Raw genomic sequence first — 24489 nt, 5'->3', positions numbered from 1 at the left:
AATATAAAAAGTAGTTTCCACTGCCACCAGCCAAAACTCGATCAGGGGGGACGGAGACGTGCCCCCTCGACTAACAGACCCCGGGGCAACCGAATTGCCCCGACCAGTATGTCCACAATATGATGGTTTGTACTGGTTTCTGTTAATGATTTGGGACTAGTAAAGCCAATGGTGACTTTACATGCCCTGGGAGACAGTAGTCAGTCCCAGGGTATGGAGTCTAGGGTTGGGGGTCACTATGACGCCCCTGTGTTACTGCACGGAGGGTGCTGTGTGACACACAGAGAAAAAACATGAGACCCTGTGGAGTAAAGGACCCCATAGCCCATAAAACACATTACCAGTCAAAGGAATACCATATATCATGTCCAAGAGTGGGAGAAAAAGAGTCTCACTCTTGGCAGGAGGAAAAAAACAAACTCCAGAAATCCAGCAAAGCTGCTGGGGGACTCACTAGGTTAGGAAATTCAGCCTAAAGAGAGAATTCTCCCTAACAAAGAGAGATTGCATAGATCAGATCCATGTGGTGCTCGAAGCTTCTACATTTCTAGATTGTCCAAACTTCGTCTGGATGATCAACTTTTTATAGGTTGTACAGGTCACAGACGGGGTCAGGCTGTAACAAAGTCCTTATCAAGATGGATCATTCTGGCAATTCCAGAATGCTACTGGCTGCCGGGCAAAAATCCTCCAGAAGGTTTGAGGGCCCATTCCACCAGGGGCATGGCTATCTCTTTGGCCCAGAAAAGAGGTGTTCCTATTAAAAACATTTCTCCAGCATGGGGTCTGGCATGTATTCACATGCTCATGAATATTCCCCGTCGTCAGGCTGGAAATTCTCGGTAAAGAAAAAATCAGTATCGGTTTCGTTTCTGATCTGTCTTTCTTAGTAGTAACCAATCACTGGTCTCTGGGTCATGCTGCCCCCAGCCAATGACTGCCCTCTCCCTAAGCCCCGCCCCTGGCAGCCATACTCAGATTTTTACTGCACGTTCAAGTGTTGGGAGTCCTCGTGCTATTGCTCTCGAGCTTTTACTGCGTTTCGCGTTTTTTTTCCAAGAGATTTCTCACTTTTTTCGGTCAATCGAGCCTCAAGCTCCACCGTATCTACTTCTGATCAACAGGGAACCGTTTTGGAATTTTATACGCCCCTCAAAGGCGAAGTTTTCGTCGAGTTACGCTTCTCGGAGGATTCCAGAGGTTTCTGAGGCCTACCTCGTGGACATGGCCCAGGAGAATGGAAGCTCGAGACCCGGATCCAAGCTGTTTAGGAACTGCCCTGGATGCGGATTACAGAATGTGTTCAAGGAGGACGAGCATTCGAGATGCCTCTACTGCCTTCACGGAGACAAAACTCACGTGGAAAAGGACTGTGCGTTTTGCATGAACATGACGGATCGGACTATGAGGGATCGTCGGACCCGTCTCGCCAGCTGGCTGGAAGGAAAGAGCCCAGCAGGTGAGAAGAAGAAGTCTGAGCAGTCTTCTAAGTCCTGTGAGGGCACTCCGGCGACAGGGGCCCAGCAGCAGGCAAAGCACTGTGAGTCCGCAGGCACCGGGAGCACCGAACGGTCGGGCTCCTCGACTGCCAGGCAGGGCGCACCTACACCTATGAGCCAACGCTCTGGCTCGGGGAAGAGAAAGTCAGAGAACCCGGCTAAGCTTCTGGAGAGGCCCCGGTCGATCTCAAAGGAACCAGCCGAGGGGGAGCGAGGCGGAGACCCTCCCCCCAAGCTGAAGGCCTCAAGCGCACCCAGGGTGGTGAAGGCCTTGATTCACCCGGCTAAGGCCTGAACCGAGGTAGTCACGACGGCCCTGGCAAAGCCTGTGGAGGCTACCCCAGTGGAGGCAACCTCGGGACCCAGAGTTTTCCTGCCTCTGCGGAGGGAATCCTGTTTTCAGCCCATCGAGAAGACCCTCGTGAAGACCCCGGTGGAAAAAGGGGGGGGGCGGTGGCCGTTAAGGACACAGACACAGCCTCGAAGGAGGAATTGGTGGAAGTTGTGGAGGGCCTCAACAGGAAGTTTGGGGAGGCCCCGACCCACGGGAGGAATCCCGACGAGGGGGACGAAGAAAGTGACGGTAGCACCAACGAGGCTCCTGTGGAGGAGGAGCAACCATCGCGCGCGTCGCAACCTGAGCCACAAGACAACTCGGTGGCCATTTTGATGGCAATCCAAACCTTATGCACGGTGATGAGGACGAGATTGCCCCTACCTCCAACGGACGACCCAGCGGAACCGGGCCCGTCGGGAAGCCCTCCAAACAAGAGGAGGAGAGTTCATCCACCCCCACCTTTCCAGCCCTCACGGCCTTCTCAGCCGTTGTCTCCTTCTCCTTCCCCTATCCCTGGGAATGACACAGGAACAGATACGGCCACAACGGGGACAGATGACGACAGGGGTGATGACGGGACGGACCTCCCACCACCACCTCCTCGGGGCTCCCCGCCCAATGAAATTGGCTCCTTCCACGCCATGATTGCCAGGGCATCCGAGCTTTTCCAGCTCTGCCCCGAAGAACAAAAGGAGGAAGGATTCCTCTACCAACGACGCAAGGCCAAAAGGAAGACAATCCTCGCGGTGCCATTGCTGGATGACATCTGGGACGAGGGACTTGTTCTTCTGAAGAACCCGTCCACGACACCTGCCATGAGGGACCAGTACGAGAAGAAGTACCGGGTCCCTGAGGCCACTCGCTTGTGCCTTAGGGCACAACCGACCCCGGATTCGGTCATCTCGGCGGCAGCCAAGAAAAAAGCAGGGGGGCGTCGGCCTCAACTTCTACTTCCCCACCCGACGGCGAGGGAAAGAAACTGGACGCTATGGGACGACGAGTCATCTCGTCGGCGGCGACGACAGTTAAGGCGACCAACGCCCTAGCTATTGTGGCCCGCTACGACAGGGAGTTGTTGTACAAGATCGCCCCCTGTTGGACTTCCTACCGGATGACAAGAGGGCAGAGGCCCTGGCGATCCTACAGGAAGGTGAGGTGGCATCGGACCATGCCATAACGGTAGCCACGGATATTGCCGACACCGCTTTCCGCCAGTTGGGCAACGGCGTTTACCTTCGGGGGGGGCTCAAGGCGACACATTTCCGCCAAGATGTGCAAGCCAAGGTTTTGGACATGCCCTTCGATGGGAACAATCTGTTTGAAAACACAGTGGATGAGTCACTGCAGGCCATCAAGACCGACACAGACGGCTCGGGCTTTGGGAGTTCTGCAGCCACGACGGCCGCCCTTTCGGAACTCCGGAGGCAAGCAAGGTGCCTCCAAAGGATTCGGCGGTGGCTCCTCAACATACTGTCAGGCGGCCCGCTCCTCGTCGCAGGAAGCCTACAGGGGACGAGGCAAGTCGGGTGGATCTCGCCGTCATCGCCAGGGAGGCCAAGGCGGCAAGGCTGCTGCCAAGCAAGATTGAACCGGCCGTTGCATCGGGTCCCCACCGGAGCACCCCGGTGGGAGGCCGGCTACGAAGTTCGTCAGTGCGTGGGAGTCCATCTCTACTGACCGTTGGGTGCTGGATGCCCTGGCCCACGGGAACACTCTAGAATTTCTAAAGAAGTGTCCCTGCATTCCTCCCGTGGCCAGGAAGGAAAACCACGTCCCTCAACTGCTGTTAGAGGTAAGGGCGATGCTCAAGAAAAGAGCCATCGAGCTCGTCCCAAGGAGGCTCTGGGACACCGGAGTATACTCAAGATGCTTCCTAGTCAGAAAGAAGACGGGAGGATGGCGTCCTTTCCTGGACCTGCGTCAACTAAACAATTATATCAAGGCACAGAAGTTCCGGATGGTCACCCTCCAGTACATGCTGGGCCAGCTGGAGGAGGGCGTCTTCCTATCGTCGTTGAATTTGGAGGATGCGTACTTTCACATCCCCATTCTAAAAGGACACCGAAAGTTTCTCAGGTTCGTAGTCCAAGGATGGCCCTACCAGTTCAAGGCCCTCCCATTCGGATTGAAGTTGGCGCCCAGGGTATTCACCAAGTGCCTAGCACCGGTGGCGGCGCGGCTGTGCCTGCAGGGGATCCACGTCTACCCCTACCTGGACGATTGGCTCATCTGAGCAAGGACAAGGGAACTCGCCGTCGAACACACAGCGAAGACCGTCCGGCTGCTCACGGACCTGGGATTCTTCATCAACTTCCCCAAATCCCACCTGGTTCCATCGCAGGTCGCACTGTTTCTGGGAGCCAAGCTCGACACAGTAGCGTGATTGGCCTCGCCGTCTGAGGAAAGGACGAAGGCCATCCTGGGCAAGGTGCAGCGTCTGCTGGCCATGGACGTGGCCAGGGAGAGGTCCATCAAGTCCCTTCTCGGAATGCTGTCCTCGTGCATCTATCTGGTGCGCCTGTGCAGGCTTTGGATGCGTCCCCTACAGGAGTTCCTCGGCGCCCGCTGGATGCAAGCGGCGGGCAGCTTCGAGGACAGGATCTCGCTCAACGAGGTTTTCCGCCAAGCAATCCGTTGGTGGGGCACCCGCGCGCATCTCACGGCGGCCATGGACTTTTAGACCCCAGCACACCAGATGACGGTGACGACGGATGCCTCCCTGGAGGGGTGGGGAGCGCACACCAGAGATCTTCACGCAAGAGGCCTATGGCTCCCAGAGGCGAGGCCGCTCCACATCAACATATTGGAGCTCTGAACAGTGTTCTGGGCCCTCAAGTCGTTCCTCCTGTCCCTTAAGGACAAGGTGTTGAGGATCTTCACCGACAACACCACCACGATGTTCTACATCCGGAAGCAGGGAGGAACCAGATCCCCAGCACTATCCAAGGAAGCCCAGGATCTGTGGCATTGGGCCGTTGCCCAGGGGATGTTTCTGGTGCCCTTTCATCTAGCAGGGATAAAAAAACACCATCGCCGACTCACTCAGCAGGGAGCTGCGCTCGTGCCACCAGTGGGAACTAAGCCAGGATCAAGTGGATCTTCTCTTACAGCAATGGGGCAAACCCCAGATCGACCTGTTCGTGACGGCGACGAACTCCAAGTGCCAGAGGTTCGCCAGCAGGTTTCCCCAGCCGAGGAGCATGGGCGATGCTTTCTCGTTCCCCTGGGACGGCCTGTTCCTGTATACGTTCCCTCTGTTGCCGTTAGCTGCTCCGACTCGTCAACCAACTCCAGAGGTCCCAGTGCAGGAGGATCCTCGTCGCACCGGCGTGGCTGAGACAGATCTGGTTCCCGGACCTTCTGGACTTGTCAGCATCCCCACCAGTCAAACTGTCGATGGACGCAGATCTTCTCTCCAGAGAGGGAGGCGCCATCCTTCATCACGACCCGGAGTCACTGAACTTGCAGGCCTGGCTCCTGCAGCACTAGAGTTTGGAGGGTACGATATCCCGGCGGACTGCAAGGAGGTTCTTGCAAAGGCCAGGCCATCCTCAACTCTCAAGTGCTACGGACACAAGTGGAAGAGGTTCTCTGTCTGGTGCCGTGCACAGAAGATTAACCCTCTACAGATTACGGCCCCTCAGGGGCTACCGTACCTACCGTCGCTGGCCAAGGCGGGACTAGCGCATGCTTCCATCACGATACACCTGGCAGCGATTTCCCGATACACCAGAACTACAGGACGGCCATCCCTGTGGTCTCATCGCCTGGTGAAGGAATTTATGAAAGGACTGTTCCGTTCGTTCCCGCCGGTGAAGGCTCTGGCCCCGGCGTGGGAGCTCAACGTGGTGCTGACCAGGCTCATGGGGCCACCATTCGAGCCTCTGCATGTGGCACCGTTGAAGTTCCTGTCGTGGAAGACAGCATTTCTTGTGGCCATCACATCCGCACGACGAGTGGGAGAGATCCAGACCCTATCCTGCAAGCCTCCATACTTGACTTTTCACGAGACGAGGGTGGTGCTGTGGACGCACCCCTCCTTTATGCCCAAGGTGCCGTCGGCTTCCACCTCAACGAGCCCTTGGTGTTACCAGTTTTCTTCCCGCCACCTTTTTCGCCGGCCGAGAGGACGTTGCACTCGCTGGATGTAGCTAGAGCGCTGAAGTTCTACGTGGACCCCATGAAGAGTTTTCGGAAGACGTCACAGCTGTTTGTGAAATTTGGACCTGTGAACCAAGGGAAGGCCCTCTCGAAGGCTTCCATTTCCAGATGTCTCTCCGGCTGCATCATGCACTGTCACCGGTTGGCAAACCAACCGTTGCCCGGTGTCCGAGAGCCCATTCGACCAGAGCGATCGCTGCTACCACGGCGTTCTTGTCTTGTGTGCCCCTGCTGGACATCTGCAGGGCTGCTACGTGGAGGTCGACGCACACCTTCACGAGATTCTACTGCATCGACCGGGATTCCAGGGTGGAGTCCAGAGTCGGCCAAGCAGTGCTGCACAACCTGTTCGCCTGAAGGTGGGCCTTATGAGGAGGTAAGAGTTGCTTAATGTTGAGTTTATGTGATGCTTAATATTGAGCCTTTGCCACCTCCCGTGGTTGTGCATTTGTGTACTGCTATCTATTCTTATATTCATGAGCATGTGAATCCATGCCAGACCCCATGCTAGAGAAGGAACAAGTTACTTACCTGTAACTGTTCTCCAGCATGGGTCTGGCATGGATTCACATGCGAACCCTCCCTCCTAGCCCTCTGCGGCTCTTCACTTGGTCATACTGCAACTTTACGTGCTACCAAATCTGAGGATGGCTGCCAGGGGCAGGGCTTAGGGAGAGGGCAGTCATTGGCTGGGGGCAGTATGACCCAGAGACCAGTGAATGGTTACTACTAAGAAAGACAGATCAGAAACGAAACTGATATTGATTTTTTTCGTTACTGAGGATTCCCAGCCTGACGACGGGGAATATTCATGAGCATGTGAATCCATGCCAGACCCATGCTGGAGAACAGTTACAGGTAAGAAACTTGTTCTTTGTGAGGCAGCTACGTGGTCTTCAATACATACGTTCACGAAGCATTACTGCTTTGATTCTTCCCTCAGTCAGGATGGAAGCTTTGGAAAACTTGTCCTCCATTCGGTTCATTGAAACCCTTGATAAAATTCTTACTCCCTCCACCAAAACAAATACTGCTTTGGGAATCTATCAAAGATGAGGAATACGTGGGAGGGCACAATCCATTCGAAGAACAAGTTACTTAGCCCTGGTAACGTTCTTGCGACTGGATGTTCCTCCCACGTATTTCTCATGTCCCTCCCAGCCTACCCCACAGTAGAATTTCCCATGCTATTACAGCTTCTGCTCCTTCAAAGCTTAGTATGGTCAACCATGTGTTTATGTTGGTAGTTCTACTGAAAGAAAAAAACAGAACTGAAGCCAACGGGCGCTGAGTGTGCTATATATACCTTTGATGACATCATCCTCGAGACAGAGTCCCTCGAGGGACATCGAGTCGACTGCATCGACGCACAGCGTCCTCTGCCAAAAAAAAAAAATTCCAAAGAAGCTGAAGCTGGATGTTGATTATCAAAGATGAATACGTGGGAGGAACATCCAGTTGAAAGAACATTACCAGGGTTAAGTAACTTGTTCTTCTGGTACGGCAGAAGTCAGGAAGGTGGCGGCCAATCCTAGATTTAAGACTCCTCAACAAATACTTGAAATCCCTGAATTTCAAGATGGTCACGTTGCAGCACATGCTCTACTAGCTGGAGAAAGGGGACTTCCTGGCAACCTTGGACCTAGAGGACGCCTACTTCCACGTTCATGCAAAGCATTAGAAGTTACTACAGTTCGTGGTCCGGGGACAGCACTATCAGTTCAAGGCCCTGCCTTCGACCTGAAGTTAGCACTGAGAGTGTTTACGAAGTGTTTGGCTTAAGTGGCAGTGCATCTGCGCCTCAATGGGATCCACGTCTACCCTTATCTAGACAACTGGCTGATCCACTCCCGCGCGTTGGCAAACCGGCCCGCACGGAGACCATACGCCTTCTCATGGATCTTGAATTCTCCATCAACTATCTGAAGTCCTGCGTGGCGCCATCTCAGAACGCTCTGTTCCCGAGTGCCTGCTTCAACATGGTTGCATGCTTGGCGACCCTTTTTGGAGGGGAGGGTGACGGCCATCGTCTGCGCATAATGCAACAGTGCGAGACATCAAGTTGTTGTTGGGCATGATTTCCTCCTGCATCCACCTTGTCCCAGTGTGCAGACTTTAGATGAGAACTCTTCAGTAGTTGTTCCCAACCAGGAGTTCCAACAAGCTCTTCGATGGTGGGGGGCGGGGAGGCATGCCCACATCTCACGAAAGGGGCTCATTTCCAGATACCTCCATTTAAGGCCACGGTTACCACGGTCACCTCCCTGGAAGGGTGGGGGCCCACACCGGAGAATGCCTTCTCTCCAATTCCACTCCTGCTATGTGGCATCAATACTCGGACATAGTCATTTCAGGATGATACTCATGACTCTGGCGTGACCTAGGTATATCTGGTACCCGGACCTGCTCCGTCTTTTGTTGTCTCTGTCCATCCGCCTACCTCCACCTGCGGACCTGCTTGTCAGAGAAGACGGAACAATACTGCACCACGACCCAGCATTGCTGCTCCTCATGGCCTGGCTCCTGCAGCCCTAGAGTTTGGGCTTTTACTTTCTCGAACTGGAACGCAAAAAGATTCTGGCCAAGGCGTCTTCTACTTTGTCAATCTACGGTCACAATTTGTAGCGCTTCACAATGTGGTGCACAACTCAGAGGATTACACTGCTGTGAGTCACAGCTTCGCAGCTCACCTCCATATCTGCTTTCCCTGGCCAAGACTGGCCTGGCTCATGCCTCGATCAAGGTGCACTGGGCTGCCATATCCCGTTAATCCAGGACGCCTGGTAGGCCGTCTCTATGGTTGCACAGTCTCGTCAAGGAGTTCCTTAAAGGCCTCTTCAGGACTTTTCTACCAGTGAAGGCTACTGCTCTGGCTTGGGAGCTCAACGCCGTTTTGACTTCGCTCATGGGGGCTCTTTTGAACCAATGCATCAGGCCCCTTTGCAGCTTCTCTTCTAGATGCTGGATTTTTTGGTAGCTATTACCTCGGCCCGGCGGGCTGGGGAAATCTAGGCCCTCTTTTGAAAGCAGCCGAACTTGTCGCTCAACGCTACAAGGTTGGTGCTGCAGACCCACCCCACCTTTAATGCCGAAGGTTCTTTCAGAATTCCATCTCATCAATCGTTTGTCTTCTTCCTGAAACGTGCTAAGCCGTCGGAAAGGACATTGCATTCTCTGAACGATGCTCATGCCTTGAAGTTTTATGTGGCACGCACAAAGGACTTTCGGAAGACATCTCAACCCTTAAGGAATGCTCGACCTGTAAATCATGGGAAGGCCCTGTCCAAGGCTTTCATATCCAGGTGGCTCTCCGGCTTCATCATGCACTGTCATCATCTGTCCAACAGTCCTCTTCCAGGCCGGCCGAGAGGTCATTCCACCATAGCCATCACAGCAATGACCGTGTTTTTCACTGGTGTACCCCTGCTTGACATCTGCATGCCTGCTACATGGAGGTCCATCCACACCTTCACGAGATTCTACTGCGTCGACAGGGATTCCAGGGAGGAGTTCCGGGTCTGCCAAGCGTTGCTATGCAACCTGTTTGTTTGAGGTGAGTCTATTCCAGGGATAAGTGTATTTCTTCTGTTGAGTCTTGCCACCTCCCGTGGTTGTGTGTATTTACTGCTATGTAATCGTATTCATGAGCATGTGAATCCATGCTGGAGAACATGTGTTCTCCAGACTGGGTCTGGCATGAATTCACATGCAAACCCTCCCTCCTTCCCCTCTATGGCTATACTTTGTTCATACTGCCACTTTACATGCTCTATCAAATTTGAAGATGGCCACCGGGGTGGAGTTTAGGGAGACGAATGCCAGTGGATGGGGGCAGTATGATTGGTTATAGAGTAAAATACAGTTTTCAGGCTAAGTGTAACTCTTTTTCTTTTACCAAAGATTCAGTCTAACAGGGAATATTCATGAGCATGTGAATCCATGCCAGACCCATGCTGGAGAACAAGAGTTGCGGGTAATTAACTTTGTTCCTTATCGATTTGTGTAACTCCTTCCTCAGGTTGGTATATTTACTTTACACTTTAGGGGTGCCTCTCCTTGGACTCAGATTGATGTTATCATGAAGGCTACCCTGGTCTGCAGTTCCTCATACTCTTACTTCCTCATCTCCCACTCTTTTGCTTTTGACAAAACATTTGATTTCCCTTCTTCCCAGCGTAGAGATATACCCGCTTTATTATTCACTCTGATGGTTATCTCATTATTCACTTTTTCTCAGTGCAAGTATTCAAATCCGTTAATATTGGTTCTAATCTCTTCTCGCTTTCATTGAGAATATTCTTGATTGATGTTCACTTTCATTCACCTCCATTCTATGGAGCGTTATTATTCTCTTTTCACGTTATCACAGTCCAGATTCATCAAGTTTACTGCCACGTTTTTCTCATTCGTACTGAGATGAGTTTTCTGGTTCATTCCACGATCGTTGGTTTACTTCCCGTGCCTCCCATGTCCCCTGTTACCTTCCTTATTATCAGGGAAAGTCTCTGGGGCTTTCACAGGCATTGCTTCTGTTCCGTTCCTCCACCGCACCGTCGAGCCGTTCTCAGCGCCCTTGTCGTACTTTGCTTTTCCTCTCGGCTTCTCCGTATTTCAAAGGGGAGCTGTGCTGCTTACTGCGGCTTCCCTGCAGCGTTATCAGCACTGTTAGGAGGGCAGGCTACTCACTGGAGCTATCTTGGGGTTGCACTACCACCAACTCTCAAGCCCCACTTGTCTCAGGCTCTAGGCTATGCTGCTTTCTCAGCGTTCTGTGTGCTTCTTCCCAGCAACTTCGCACTTTGCGGGCTCAGCTCCTGCAGTGGCTCCGTCTCCTCCCAGGTTCACGTTCTCAGGAGACCTCCCCAGCTTCAACACATTACTATTTCCTCTAGTCCCTCTTCTTGCTTTCTACCTGACGAGTGCTTGTCTTTTACACCACTAGTCACAGTGAATTGGTTAATTTTGTTTAAAGAGGCAGTTTTTCTTTCTTCTGGATAATATCATCTGTTAGCTTCTTCTTCATTCCAGTCTTGGTATTAAACATTATTTGATAGGTTAGACCGCCCTATATATGCCATCATAGTTCTTGTTCCAGGAAGTTCCTCACAGGAACGGGAGTCTGTGTCCCCTAAGGGGAAGTCTCTCCCAGTGAGATCGCACTTGCCTCGACCCCTGGGGAGGGTGTTGCTGAGCAGGCTCACCTCACTTGCCTCAAAGGAGGGGTGGGGGGGGAACGGGAGTCCCTCTTTGGGAGAAGAGACTCGATTTGTCACAGGATCCAAACCGATGGCAAACAAACTATAACCTACCCTAAGCAGCCCCCAACTAATGCTCCCCTAGTCTAATCAATAGAAAGTTCCAACGGTGGTCCAACAAAATCGTCCATACCTATCATTTTTTAGAAGCCCATCCCTATGCTAGCACATTTTATAGTGTTCCTGAAGAAAGGCGTTCAGAGCTTTACTCGGCCTGGCTACTGCCCATTCAGCCATTGTCTGGTTAGCGTCAATGCTTGGCTGTGGTCTTTCCTCATTCTGGGATCTTACTGGTCACTGATTGAGGTAGGCTTTTGGTCCCCTAAATTGCAATAGCCATTTTCTCTTACCCCTCAGCAAACCAGAGATTGCCTACTTGTAGTGCTCTCTGGTCGTGGGTCCCTGTCCGGACCTTGATGCAACTTGCTCCCTTGTAACAGGGTGTGGAGTTCTTAAGTCAAACCTTTCCATTGCTCCTTCAACTGAGCCTTTGGTTCTATGTAACAGTCCTTTATGATGTATTAGTAACCGGCGAGGGCGCAATCAGAATGCAAGAGCCATTCTGATTGGCCCTCGCCGAGTTGTTACCAGGCCGGGATTCCCTCCGTCGGGATTCCACAGCCTTTGTCCCCGGCGGGGGGCGTGGCAACCCCTCAGCCAATGAGGAGGCTCGAAGCGGGGCCCTCCCGGCTCCGAGCCTCCCCGCGGCTGAGTGGCTGCCTTCGCCCCCCGCCGGGGACTCGTGTAAGCTTTTTTTTAAAAAAAATTCCTGATGGCCGCCATGGAAAGGGAAAACAGACTCTGTTTTCCCTTTCCATGGCGGCGGCCATTTTCTTGGTCGTTTCTTCTGTCCCGAAACGCTGCAGTGTTTCGGGACAGAATAAAATGCTTTTAGTGCCCTGATCACGCACATAATGCGGGCCGGGGTACTAATAGCAATATGACCCGAGCAGCGGGGGCATTACCGACTCGGGTAATGCCCCGCAGCCTTCGGTAAGGCCCTCGCTTCGCTCGGGGCCTATACCTATGGGCCCCAGGGCATTACCTGAGTCGGTAATGCCCCCGCCGCTCGGGTCATATTGCTTAAGTGTTAGGTCCCACCTGGCCTTGGCTTTTCACCTGCAGGTGATGAGCAGTATCCCCCCGTTGCTTAGCGTACTAGTCAGAGAATATTTATCTGGGGCTGCCTGCGCCTGGCCAGCCACTGCCTCGGGTAGCTGGTGGAGGTTATTGTGGATCACCCTTCAGTCCCCTCTGGGTAAGGATTTCAGTCTCTGGATTCCAAATTCCTATCAGGCCCACAAATGAATAGGTTCCTCAGCTAGGCAAGTTGCATCTACATTTTTTGGGTGAGGTGTGTCCCCCCAAGCCATCTCCTCCCCATATTTTTTTTTACTATTCCTGACTTTCCGAACCCCCCCCCCCCCAAAATTCTATGTGTATTTTTGGCAAACACTTTTCGGACAAACACCTGTCGAAAAAACGGGTGTCGATGATAGGCCGTCGTACCAAGGGAATTGGGGTTTGCCCTGGTTGATCTCCCAGATGTTGTCTCCATCGGGCTCCTTTTGTACCAATGGCAACTGGCTCCCAAGAACTATCTCCTTCACGGTTCTTTGCCATACTGGGCTTTTTTCCACCTATTTTTTAGCTGGGGAAGATGTTGTTCCTCCCCTTTGTTTGCTAGCCTACCTGTAACTGGGCTTCGTTGGATCAGGAAGGGACATCTCTGATTAGCTCTGCACTTGCCTAACAAAGCTTGAAAAGTTAGGCGCAAGGGTTTGTGCCCATCTTGGATTGAGTGTCTACATGGAACGCACGTCTGTGTGGTTCCACTTCCCTGCCAAGTGTTCCACTTCATTGGAATAGGGGCTCCACAAGAGTGAGTCCTCTGCTCTTCTCCCCGGTTGGCAGCGCTTCTGGTATGACAGGTGAGTGTTTATAAGAGACCCTGTGTTTGTAGTCTTGGGACTGCTGTCTGGAAGATCACTCCTGCTGTTTGATGTACACCACAAACCTGCAGTACTTGATAGTGGCTCTCTTCCCCATGTGAGTGTCTGTTCATTAAACCAGTGTTTAAGATGATCTCCGAGGTCCATAAATCTGACCCACAGAATTTCCTCACTGGACTCAATGGACCTTGGAATTCGTAGTCTCTATCTACTAATTTGGTCTTCCTCTGATAAGGCCGGATGTATTTATCACGCCTTGAGAGGAGTAACAGGCTTGCAGGATCACTCTGGGACGAACATCAGGTAGTGACCAGCCCAGCCCAGTCCCTAACTGCCTGCTACCCTCAAAGGTAATTTAGAAAGGGTTGGGAATTCAGCACGATAGTCCTGCTTTCTTCAAGTTGAGCGTAGTGATGACAGGCACTCTATGGCTGTGCACTTTTTTTGCTCCAAATGTTAGTCATAGAGTTGAGTGACGCCAGGGAGAGAATTAAGGGCCGGACCTCAAACTGGAACCGCATTCAAGTTAGACCAACAGAGCACCAATGAGAAGAGTCTTTCTGTTAAAAGCACTCCGATTTATATTTAACATTGGTAAAAATTCCAGCAAAGTATTTTAAGAGGGCAATTTGTTCAAACAAAAAGTGCTTTCTTCTCCTAGTTGCTTCTGTTGAATGTTTCTGAGAAACCCAGAGTATTTGTAATTAACTGCTCCATTAATTCCTGATGATTAACAGCGCAGCAGTTCACCTAGTTGCCAAAATAAGATATTCCCCACTTTTTTCTTGCATGCTATCATGACTGGGTATGAATAGTCCATTCCCTAGCAGCACAAGGGAAGTCACTACTCCATTGCAGCACATGCCAGGATGAACGCCATGCTGATGCTGGTGTGCACAACGGCCAGAAAACCACCAGCATTCCTAAACACTGATGCAGTAGCCAGGCTACAACCAACAATTCCCCGACCATCATGTCCCTCACTTCCATCTCCAACTGATGCTGCACTAATATTTTGTTCTCTGTTGCATGGGACCTCCTCGTCCAGCTGCTCCATACCCGCTGTACTGAAACCTAGCTTTCAACCTTAAATCTCTCTGGTGCAGGCAGGTGCTCTTCATTTGTCCCAGTTTCCACTTTTTTCCATCAATGCTTGCTTTTTACTTGAGAGGGGCAAGATTGAAGAGGGGCAGGGGGCACCTCCTGCCTCGACTTGCCTACACAGCTTCAAGCCCACATTTGTGTTTAGTTTAGACTTGCCTGCCATCTTTCTGTCACCCAGAGGACACATTTGTTGCACATTTTCTTTAGGTTTATCCATCAATCGTTTAGCCCAGTCTTAGAAGTTCCTCTTGAAGATAATGGTAGAGTGAAAATATTTTCTATACAACTCTGGCCCTCAAGATCAGTGGAAGGAAGGCCTCTTTTATTATTGGCTATTAATTGGCCTTCAGTCAGCTATTTTCATTGACCTCTTGTGAACGTTTCAACTTCATCGAATCAATATGACGCTAGATGCTAATGGTTAGAGGAGTTGACCTTTGTGAGGAGCAGAAATTATTTTTGTGTGTGACAATTTAATTTTCATGGGAACTCTTACATATTGTTCATGTTGTGTCTCAGTTTCAAAATTGGGCTTAATCTCTTAATCCATTTCTAGGTTGGAGAGGCACGTGCGCTTTATAATCTGGGAAATGTGCATCACTCAAAGGGTAAACATATTGGCTGCAATGGGAGTAATGATCCAGGTGAATTTCCTGATGAAGTAAAGACTGCGTTACAACAAGCCGCAGACTACTATGAGTAAGTTTACATGCAAGTCCTAATATTTTTGTTAGTAGAATGGCAGTTAACAAGTTACAAGCCACCATTTAGCTTAACGCTATCTAGAGGTAAATGTTATGATTATTTAGTATGGATTGTTCTTTATGGGTGCAAACTATTCAGCTTATCCGCCAATGTCTGAAGCAAGATCCTTGAACTTGGTTTACATTTGTACTTTGTGTGCCTTTTAATTTAATTAGACAGATCTCAAATGTTTAGGGTGCTAAAACGTATCACAATTCTATCTCTATATTACCATCTTAGATTATTTGTGTCTAACCATGGATGCTCTGTGTGATCATAAACTGCACTGAAGTGTTCTCCAGCTGCCAGTATAGAACCTGTTAAAAACAGAACATTTTGTTAACCTGATGTACTGTTATGAGTGGCCTTCAAACTATCCAAAGATACTACTGATACAATACAAACCCCCTACCATAAGCATCATCTTTGAGACCTGTTCTAGTCACAGTCCTCCAAGGATCTTTGAATTTACAGCCTCTGCGCAGCCAATTGTACGTCATTATTAGCCCAATGTACATTTATGGTAGCCGTTGGGGTACTAATTAATTTTTTATTTATTTTGTAAACTCGATTTTATTGATTTTGAAAGCCACAAAACATTAAATGGTGCAATCCAATACGAGGGACGTGCCCTCTGCAAGTAATTCCGATTTTGAAACTTTCCCCTTTAGCTCCCCTCCAAAGCCCCCCCCCATTCCTAAATGAATCCCCTCCCCATACATCTGGATTTTCAAACTGCAAGCAAACGACTCAATGTCTAAGTGGTCTCGGAAGCCGAGGTCCAAACATAATATGCTTTCTATAGTTGTTGGACGCCATGGGTAGGAAGAAGATCTACTCAGCTGCAACGACGGTCAAAGCAGCGAACGCTCTTGCGATCCTGGCCATATAAGACTGGGAGCTGTGGTATAAGATGGCCCTGCTGCTGAAATTTCTTCTTGACAAGCGGGTCAAGGCGCTGGACATTCTCCAGGAGGGCCAGGTGGCATCGTACCATGCCATCATCGTGATCCCTAACATCGCAGACCCAGGGTTCCGACAGATGGGGAAATGGTGTCTACCTCAGTACCTCAGTCGTCATTGCTGGTTGAAAGCCACCAACTTTTGACAGGAAGTTCAGATGAGGGTCCTGGACATGCCCGTCGATGGGGACATTTTTGGGAAGGCCGTTGACGATTCATTGCAAGACATCAAGACCGACACACAGACTGCCGGGCCCTTAGCACGCTTCAGCAAGATCGTCCCTCCATTCGTGCTTCTGGTGGGAAATCCGGCAGACCGTCTAAGAGTTTTGGCTGGGGTTCGTTCTCTTACCGCTAGCCCTCCCATTCCACGACCCAGGAGGCCTACAGGGGTTGTTACAAGGCTTTCGGAGGGAGCCGCCGTCGCTCCCAGGGCGGCACACAGGCCCCAATGCAGGGTTGAACCGGCCAGGACGTTGGGCCCCCACCCATGCACCCCGGTGGGAGGCCGGCTGGCGGGCTTAATCAGCGAGTGGGAAAAGATCTCCACTGATCGATTGGTGCTGGATGCTCTCGCCCACGGATACACTCTAGAGTTGTTGCAGAAGTGTCCGCAGATGCCACTGGTGGCCCGGCAGGAGCAGCACATCCCTCCGCTCCTGCAGGAAATACTGGTCATGCTACGAAAAAGGGCGATAGAGCTGGATCCAAAGCGACTGCGGGGCTGCGGAGTCTACTCCCAGATACTTCTTGGAAAAGAAGACATGGGGCTGAAGGCTCATTCTCGACCTGCGGTGTTCGAACAAGTTCCTGAAGTCCCAAAAATTCAGGATGGTCATGTTGCAGTGCGTACTCGTCCAACTGGAGGAAGTGGACTTCCTGACGTCGCTAGATCTTGAGGACGTTTACTTCCACGTCCTCATTCACGCAAAGCATCCGAAGTTCCTGATCTTTGTCGTACAGGGAAAGCACTACCAATTCAAGGCCCTTCCCTTCGGAATGAAGTCGCTGCCAAGAGTGTTTACAAAGTGGCTGCCACCAGTGGCGGCCCACTTAAGTCTGCAAGAGTTACATGTGTACCCGTACCTCGACGACTGACTCATCCGTGCCAAGTCAAGGGAAATCACTGTCGCACAAAGAGACAGGACCGTCCGGCTGCTGACGGATCTGGGGTTCTCGGTGAACTATCCAAAGTCATGCTTGATTTCATCGCAGAACGCACTGTTCCTATGGTCCAGGCTCAACACGGTTTCCTGCCTGGCGGCCCCCTCAGAAGAGAGAATAGCGGCCATTTTGGGCAAGGAGCAACAGCTGTTAGTACTGAAGATCGCCACGGTACGGACCATCAAGTCGCTGCTAGGCATGATGTTGTGTATTTACCTTATCATACTCTGCGGGTTGTTGATGCGGCCCCTTCAGGAATTCCTGTACGCTCGATGGGTCCAGGTGTCCAGGTTTGCATACAGAATTGTTCTCGACGAGGAGTTATGTCGAGCGATCAAGTGGTGAGGCATGTGCTCCAACATCGCCGGGGGCACAGATTTCCAGAGCCCTCCATACCAGGAGACGGTCACCACAGACGCTTCCTTGAAGGGCCGTGGAGCCCACACCGGACGTCTCCACACAAGAGGCCTGTGGCTACCGGAGGAGAGGGATCTCCACATCAATGTTCTGGAACTGCGAGCTGTATTCTGGGCCATCAAGTCGTTCGTTCCCTCCCTCCCTCAAGGGCAAGGTGGTGAGGGTCTTTACGAACAATACCACCACAATGTTGTACATCAGGAAGCAAGGGAGCACCAGATCCCTGGCACTCTCCAGAAAGGCGCAGGACTTGTGGCACTGGGCCGCCGCCCATGGGTTGTTTCTCGTTCCTCTTCAGCTGGCAGGAGTCAAGAACACCATCGCCGACTCCCTCAGCAGGGAGCTGCACTCTTGCCACAAGTGGGAGCTTCAGTAGGATGAAGTGCACAGCCTCAGGTAGGGCAGACCTCAGATCGATCTGTTTGCGATGGCACCAAACTCCAAATGCCAGAGATTCGGCAGCAAGTTCCACCAGCCGAGGAGCATGTGGGATGCGTTTTCCTTCCCGTGGGAAAGCCTATTCCTTTACGCATTCCCGCTGCGAGTCATTAATCCACTCAAACGGTGCTGATGCAGGATGATCCTCGTCGCCACGGCGTGGCCATGGCAGATTTGGTAGTCGGACCTTCTCAGCCTGTCGGCGTCACCTCCAGTCAAGCTACTAGTGGTCACGGATCTGCTCGCCACGATCCAGGATTGCTGAACCTGAAGGCCTGGCTCCTGCAGCCTTCGAGTTCGGTGGGTAGGAGGTACCGGCAGATTGCAGGGAGGTAGTTTCCAGGGCCAGAGCGTTGTCGACTATGGGGACAAGTGGAAGCATTTCACGACGTGGTGCCGGGCGCAGAAGGTCAAACATCTGAGGGTCACGGCCCTGCAGATCCTTTCGTACTTGTTGTCCCTGACATAGGCGGGGCTGGTGCACCCCTCCATCAAAGTGCATCTCAGGGCTATCTCCCGCTACACCAGGTCTCTGGGACGGTCTTCTCTTTGGTTACACTGTCTAGTCGAGGAGTTTTTCAAGGGACTGTTTCGATTGTTTCAGCTGATGAAGGTGCCTGCCCCGGGACGTGGGAATGCAATGTGGTACTGGGGGCCGCCTTCGAGCCTATGGATCGAGCCTCTCTCGTTCCTTTCGTGGAAAACAGCTTTTCTCGTGGCCATCACCTCTGCCAGGAGGGTAGGTGAAATCCAGGCCCTGTCCTGCAACCAGCCTTATCTGACTTTTCACGACATGAGGGTGGTGCTGCAGACGCAACCCTCCTTCATGTCAAAGGTTCAGTCGGAATTCCACCTCAATGAACCTTTGGTGTTGCCTGTGTTCTTTGACACCTTTGTCACCGGCTGAAATTACTTTGCACTTGCTGGATGTCGCACATGCTCTGAGGTTCTATGTGGCATGCAGAAATAGTTTTCAGAAGAGGTCTTAACTGTTCGTGAACTTAGGTCCTGTGATGTGAACCATGGGAAAGCTTTGTCCAAGGTTTCCATATATAAGTGGCTCTCCGGCTGTATCACGCACTGTCACCGGTTGGAAAACTGACCGCTGCCCGGCCGTCCGTGAGCCCATTCCACCAGAGCGATCGCTGTGACGAGCGTTCCTGTCTGGTGTGCCCCTGCTGGAAATCTGCAGGGCTGCTACGTGGAGGTCTACACACATCTTCACAAGTTCTACTGCGTCGACAGGGATTCCAGAGAGGAGTACAGGGTTGGCCAACAGTGCTGCGCAACCTGTTCGCTTGAAGGTGAGCCTGTTCCGGAGGTTAGAGTAATTGCTTCTGTTGAGGCTTGCCACCTTTGGTTATGTATTTATGTACTGCTATGTATCCTTTATTCATGAGCATGTGAATCCATGCCAGACCCCATGCTGGAGAAGGAACATGTTACTTACCTGTGACTGCTGTTCTCTAGCATGTGTCTGCCATGGATTCAAATGTGAACATTCCCGCCTGCCCCTCTGCGGCTCTTCTTGGTCATACTGCCACTTTATGTGCCACCAAATCTGAAGATTGCTGCCAGAGGAGGGTCTTAGGGAGAGGGCAGCCATTGGCATGGGTCTGCCATGGATTGAAAATGCGAACCCTCCCTCCTGCCCCTCTGCGGCTCTTCTTGGTCATACTGCCACTTTATGTGCCACCAAATCTGAAGATTGCTGCGAGAGGAGGGTTTTAGGGAGAGGGCAGCCATTGGCTGGGGGCAGTATGACCCAGAGCTCAGTGATTGGTTTATAGGAGAAAGATAGTTTGTAAGGGAAATTGAAACTGTTTTTTCTTTTACCGAGGGTTCCCGGCCTGACGACGGGGAATATGATTTTTTTTATTTTATTTCCTTTTATATATTGAAATTAAGATGTAATTTGTAAAGGTTCTCATGGTGAAATAAACACAATAAAAAAATAAAAAAGTAAAAAATATTCAGGAGCATGTAAATCCATGCTGGAGAACTACAGTTACAGGTAAGTAACTTGTTATGTTATGTTATTTTGCATTTATATAGCGCCTTATATACCATTGGTATGGTCTGAAGGCGCTGGTAAGTTGAACGCCCTTAGGAGCCGAAGTTCAGGTCAGTATAGAGAGTAGAGAGAGTCTAAAAGGTGCGTGTGTGCACCAGGTATGTGTGCAGCTGGTGCGGAATTCAAGTGGTAGCTGCTTCTTAGCGGTAGGTGTGGTGGTTGAGAGATCAGGAGTATGTGTTCGCTCTGGCCGGCTTTATCCAGAATGAGTGTGGCTGCGTTAGGCCTGAGGAGGACGCCTGGCTGGGGGGTGTAAAACCAGCAATGTTTACATAGAGTGATGTGGAGTGAGCGTGAGAATGTAGACATGAGAACAGTTATACCGAATGGTGTCATAGTATCTCTGTGTTCTAGTTGAGTGGTGGTGTAAGGGAGAGAGTAAGCGTGGGGTGTGGTATGATGTATGTTTTTCAAATGTTCGCTTCATTCCAAGGCATAATATGTATTTCACACAGTTCCGTGCGGGTAGGTTCGTTCAATGCATTTTGTTTGCTCTACAAACCCATCTGCTCCATGCGTTCATCAGCTCTACATACTCCTCAGTTCTGTACACTCATCCGCTACACTCATTTGTTACACACACTCGTTCGTTCCACACACTCGTCAGCTCCTCATACACTCGTCCGCTCCAAATACTCCTCTGCTCTAGACCCTCGTCGGTTCCAGACCCTCGTCGGTTCCAGACCCTCGTGCGCTCCAGACACTCGTCCGGTCTACACACTCGTCCAGTCTACGTACTCGTCCAGATTAGACACTTGTTCAGTCGACAACGCTCATCCGGTCCACCCACTCATCGGCACAACATACTACTAGTCGGCTTGACAATAGTACTCGTCTGCTCCATATGTCCATCCATTCCACACACTTATCTACTCTATGTATTTGTCCACTCTATGCAATCATCTGTTACGCACATTCATCCGCACCACACATTCATCCGCACCACACATTTATCCGCTTCACACACTTGTCTGCTCCACATATTCATTCGCACCAAGCACTCATTCGCTCCACATACACATCCACTCCTTACACTCATCCACACTACACATTCACTTTTTCGCTCTACACACTCCTCCGCTCTACACACTCCTCCGCTCTACACACTCCTCCGCTCTACACACTCCTCCGCTCTACACACTCCTCCGCTCTACACACTCCTCCGCTCTACACACTCCCCCGCTCTACACACTCCCCCGCTCTACACACTCCCCCGCTCTACACACACCGTCGCTTTACACACTCAGTTGCTTTATACACTCAGTCGTTCTCCACTGCTCAACTACTTCATACGTTTCTGCAGCGTTCATATTCGGTCGCTCTCCACACTTGCTTCTGTGCTTTCCACAATCAGACATTGTTCACTCTTACCTCTCTCTACGCTCCTCTGCTCCCCACACTCGCCCGTTCCCCACACTCGCCCGCTCGCCCCACTCACCCGCTCGCCCCACTCACCCGCTCTCCACTCTCATCCGCTCTCCACTCTCATCCGCTCTCCACTCTCATCCGCTCTCCGTGCATATTCGCTCTCCGTGCTCATCCGATCTTCAGCACACAATCCTGTTTTTATTTATTTATTTTTAATTATTTATTTATTTTTATGTCTAAACGTTTGCCCGTTCAATATAGTTCTACGCCCTCTTGCACTATCCAGCTGAGTTCTATGCGCTCTTGTGTTTTGTTCGCTTCTCTGTATTTGCGTGCTCGGTTATTCCATATGTCCTTGTCCACTCAATTCGCTCAGCCTCCCTACACATTGAACCATTTTTCAGACTCATTGGCATTATTATGTTCAACTACTTCATTCGGTCACCATACTCATTTGATCTTTCTAGTCGTCTGTTCTTCCACTCATGCACGCTTCCACTTAGTGTATTTGTCTGTTCTGTACGTTTCATCCATTCTAACTATTTAATTTATGTCATTCACTTGTTCCCTCCTCATTCATTATGTCCCTTTCATCGGTTCACTTTTCAATGATCCATTCCTATTATCCATTTGTCTTTCTAGTTTACATTCGAGTATATTTGGCGGTCCTTTCTCGCTTCAGGTAGTTTGTTGGGTAGGTATTATTGTGATGATGCTAGGTTGGTTTTAGGGGAAGAGCCAGGTTTTCAGTAGTTTGCGGAAGGACGTTAAGTCCTCAGTTAGGCGGATGTGGGGTGGGAGTGAGTTCCACAGGGTTGGAGCCAGGGCTGAGAATGATGATTCGCCTAGCCTGACTGAGTTCGTCTTGGGAATTACCAGGAGGCCGGCTGAGCTTGATCTTAGGGTGTGAGTGGGATGATAAGGTATTAGTTTGTCTTGAAGATATTGAGGTCCAGTTTTATGCAGTGCTCGATGGGAGAGGCATAAGGTTTTGAAAGCCACCCTACGGGCTACTGGAAGCCAGTGCAGTGTTTTAAGAGCTGGCGATACGTGGTCTCTTGGACCGAGCGCAAGTAGCATTTTGGCCGCCGCGTTTTGTGCTCTTTGGAGTCTATTCAGTTGGTAGGCGTGGATTCCGAGGTAAAGGGGGTTCCCGTAGTCCAGTCTGGAAATAACGATTGATTGGACAGCGGAGACTCTGTTGGGAAATGAGAGGTATGGAAAGATGCGTCTAAGGGTTTTAAGGTGGTAGTGGCAGGACTTTGAGACATTGTTGACTTGGCGCGAGAGTGTTAGGTCGGAGTCCAGGGTGCACCCAAGATTTTCCACTGTGTTGGAGGGTGTAGGTGAGTTACCCATGGTGGGTGGCCAGGGTAGTGGGTGAGGAAGAAGATCGGTGTTGCCGCAAACCATGATTTCAGTTTTGGAGGGGTTTAACAAGAGGTGGTTTTGGGTCATCCAGCGTTCTATGTTAAGGAGGCAGGATGCCAGGTCGGGTCGGGAGTTGGGTTTCGAGTTCAGGAATTTTAGAATTAGTTGAGTGTCGTCGAATTATTGGTAGGAGGGTCATCAGGTAGAGATTGAACAGGAGGGCGGATAGACACGCTCCTTGAGGGACTCCCGTGTCGACTGGTCGAGCTTGTGAGGTAAAGCTGGAGAGTGTCGTTATTTGGTGCCTGTTTTTGAGGAATGAAGCTATCCATTTAAGAGCGGTTCCACAAATTCCTAGGGAGTGGAGGCGGTCTAGGAGGATTGAGTGGTTGATCGTGTCGAAGGCTGCGGATAGGTCGAGAAGGATTAGAGCGGCACATCCTGCGGAGTCAGCTGTCATTTTAAGGTCGTCCCAGATCGAGGTTAGGGTGGTTTCAGTTCCGTGACGTGTTCTGAAACCTGATTGGGCGGGGTCAAGGAGATTGTTGGCTTCGACAAAGGCATTTAGTTGAGAGTAGGCGGTTTGGTCAATGAGTTTGGCAAGGAATCTGGTGGTTGAGATTGGTCGGTAGTTTTTGGGCTCGAGAGGGTCGAGTGAAGCTTTTTTAATTAGAGGGTTGACATGTACCATTTTGAATGCTTCGGGAAAAATACCGGAGGAAAGGGAGGCATTTATGATAGATCTTGCGTGTTCTCCAGCGCATGTGGAAGCAAAAATTTCTTTAAGGGTTGTGGCTGGGCAGGGGTCAAGGGGGGATCCAGATGGTTTGCGGGCAGATAGAAGTTTGAGAAATTGTTCTGGTGATATTGGACTAAAGGATTCGAACGTTGGTCGGGTAGAGGTTGCAGCTGACGGGCTGGCCGGTACGGGTGGAGGATTGTCGGTTGGCTGTAAGAGAGTCAGTTTGGTGTTTAGAGTTTTTGTCCTTTCAATAGCTGTGGAGGGAGAGTGAGTCACACAGTGATTGTGACGGGGTCGGGACGGTTGTATTACAAGCTGGATTGGTGAATTCGGCGATGATTTTGTGGAGTTCTTTGCTTGGGTTTTTGCAGTTTAGGATTCGGGTGTTGTAGTGGGCTTTTTTGGCTTTCCGGATTTCGGCCTTGTACAGGTACAAGTGTCGGGCCAAGGTGGTCCTGCTCTCATGGGTTCTCTCTTTCTGCCAATTGCGTTCTAGGTATTTGTAGTGTCGTTAAGTGGTCTTCAGCTCAGGGGTGAACCATCTGGGGAAAGGGCCACGGCGGGTTGATGGTTTGCACGGGGGGGTGAGTCGCACCAAAGATGCGTTAATAATAATAATAATAATAATAATTTGGCATTTATATAGCGCTACGAACCCTCAGGTATCTGAGCGCTGCTTATTATTACCCACGGTGTGTGGTGCTCATTTATCGACCTCGGAAGGATGAAACGCTGAGTTTGGCGCTGCCGGGATTCGAACCTGCGTTCGCAGGCTCTGCACTGATGTCAAAGCGAGCGCTCTACTCGCTGTGCCACTTGACCGGCGTTGAGCCATGTGTCAAAGGCCTCAGGTGTTAGTTGGTTGTTGGGCCGGCAGGTAGGTGGTGGGGAGTGGAGGAGT

General features: G+C 51.0%; 1 protein-coding gene across 6 annotated transcripts in view; it reads left to right on the top strand.

The window, feature by feature from the left end:
• GPSM2 (G protein signaling modulator 2) overlaps positions 1-24489 on the top strand; it is an 822550-nt gene that overhangs the window by 308749 nt on the left and 489312 nt on the right. For all 6 annotated transcript variants that reach the window (XM_069641857.1, XM_069641854.1, XM_069641856.1 and 3 more), the window contains one exon: positions 14865-15007. In XM_069641857.1, the coding sequence (XP_069497958.1) occupies positions 14865-15007 (143 nt within the window). The remainder of the gene's footprint in view (positions 1-14864; positions 15008-24489) is intronic.

Source organism: Ambystoma mexicanum, chromosome 1q (genome assembly GCF_040938575.1).
Source record: "Ambystoma mexicanum isolate Mex_15411 chromosome 1q, UKY_AmexF1_1, whole genome shotgun sequence".
Classification (NCBI taxonomy): domain Eukaryota; kingdom Metazoa; phylum Chordata; class Amphibia; order Caudata; family Ambystomatidae; genus Ambystoma; species Ambystoma mexicanum.
This window is presented reverse-complemented; position numbering and strand designations above follow the sequence as displayed.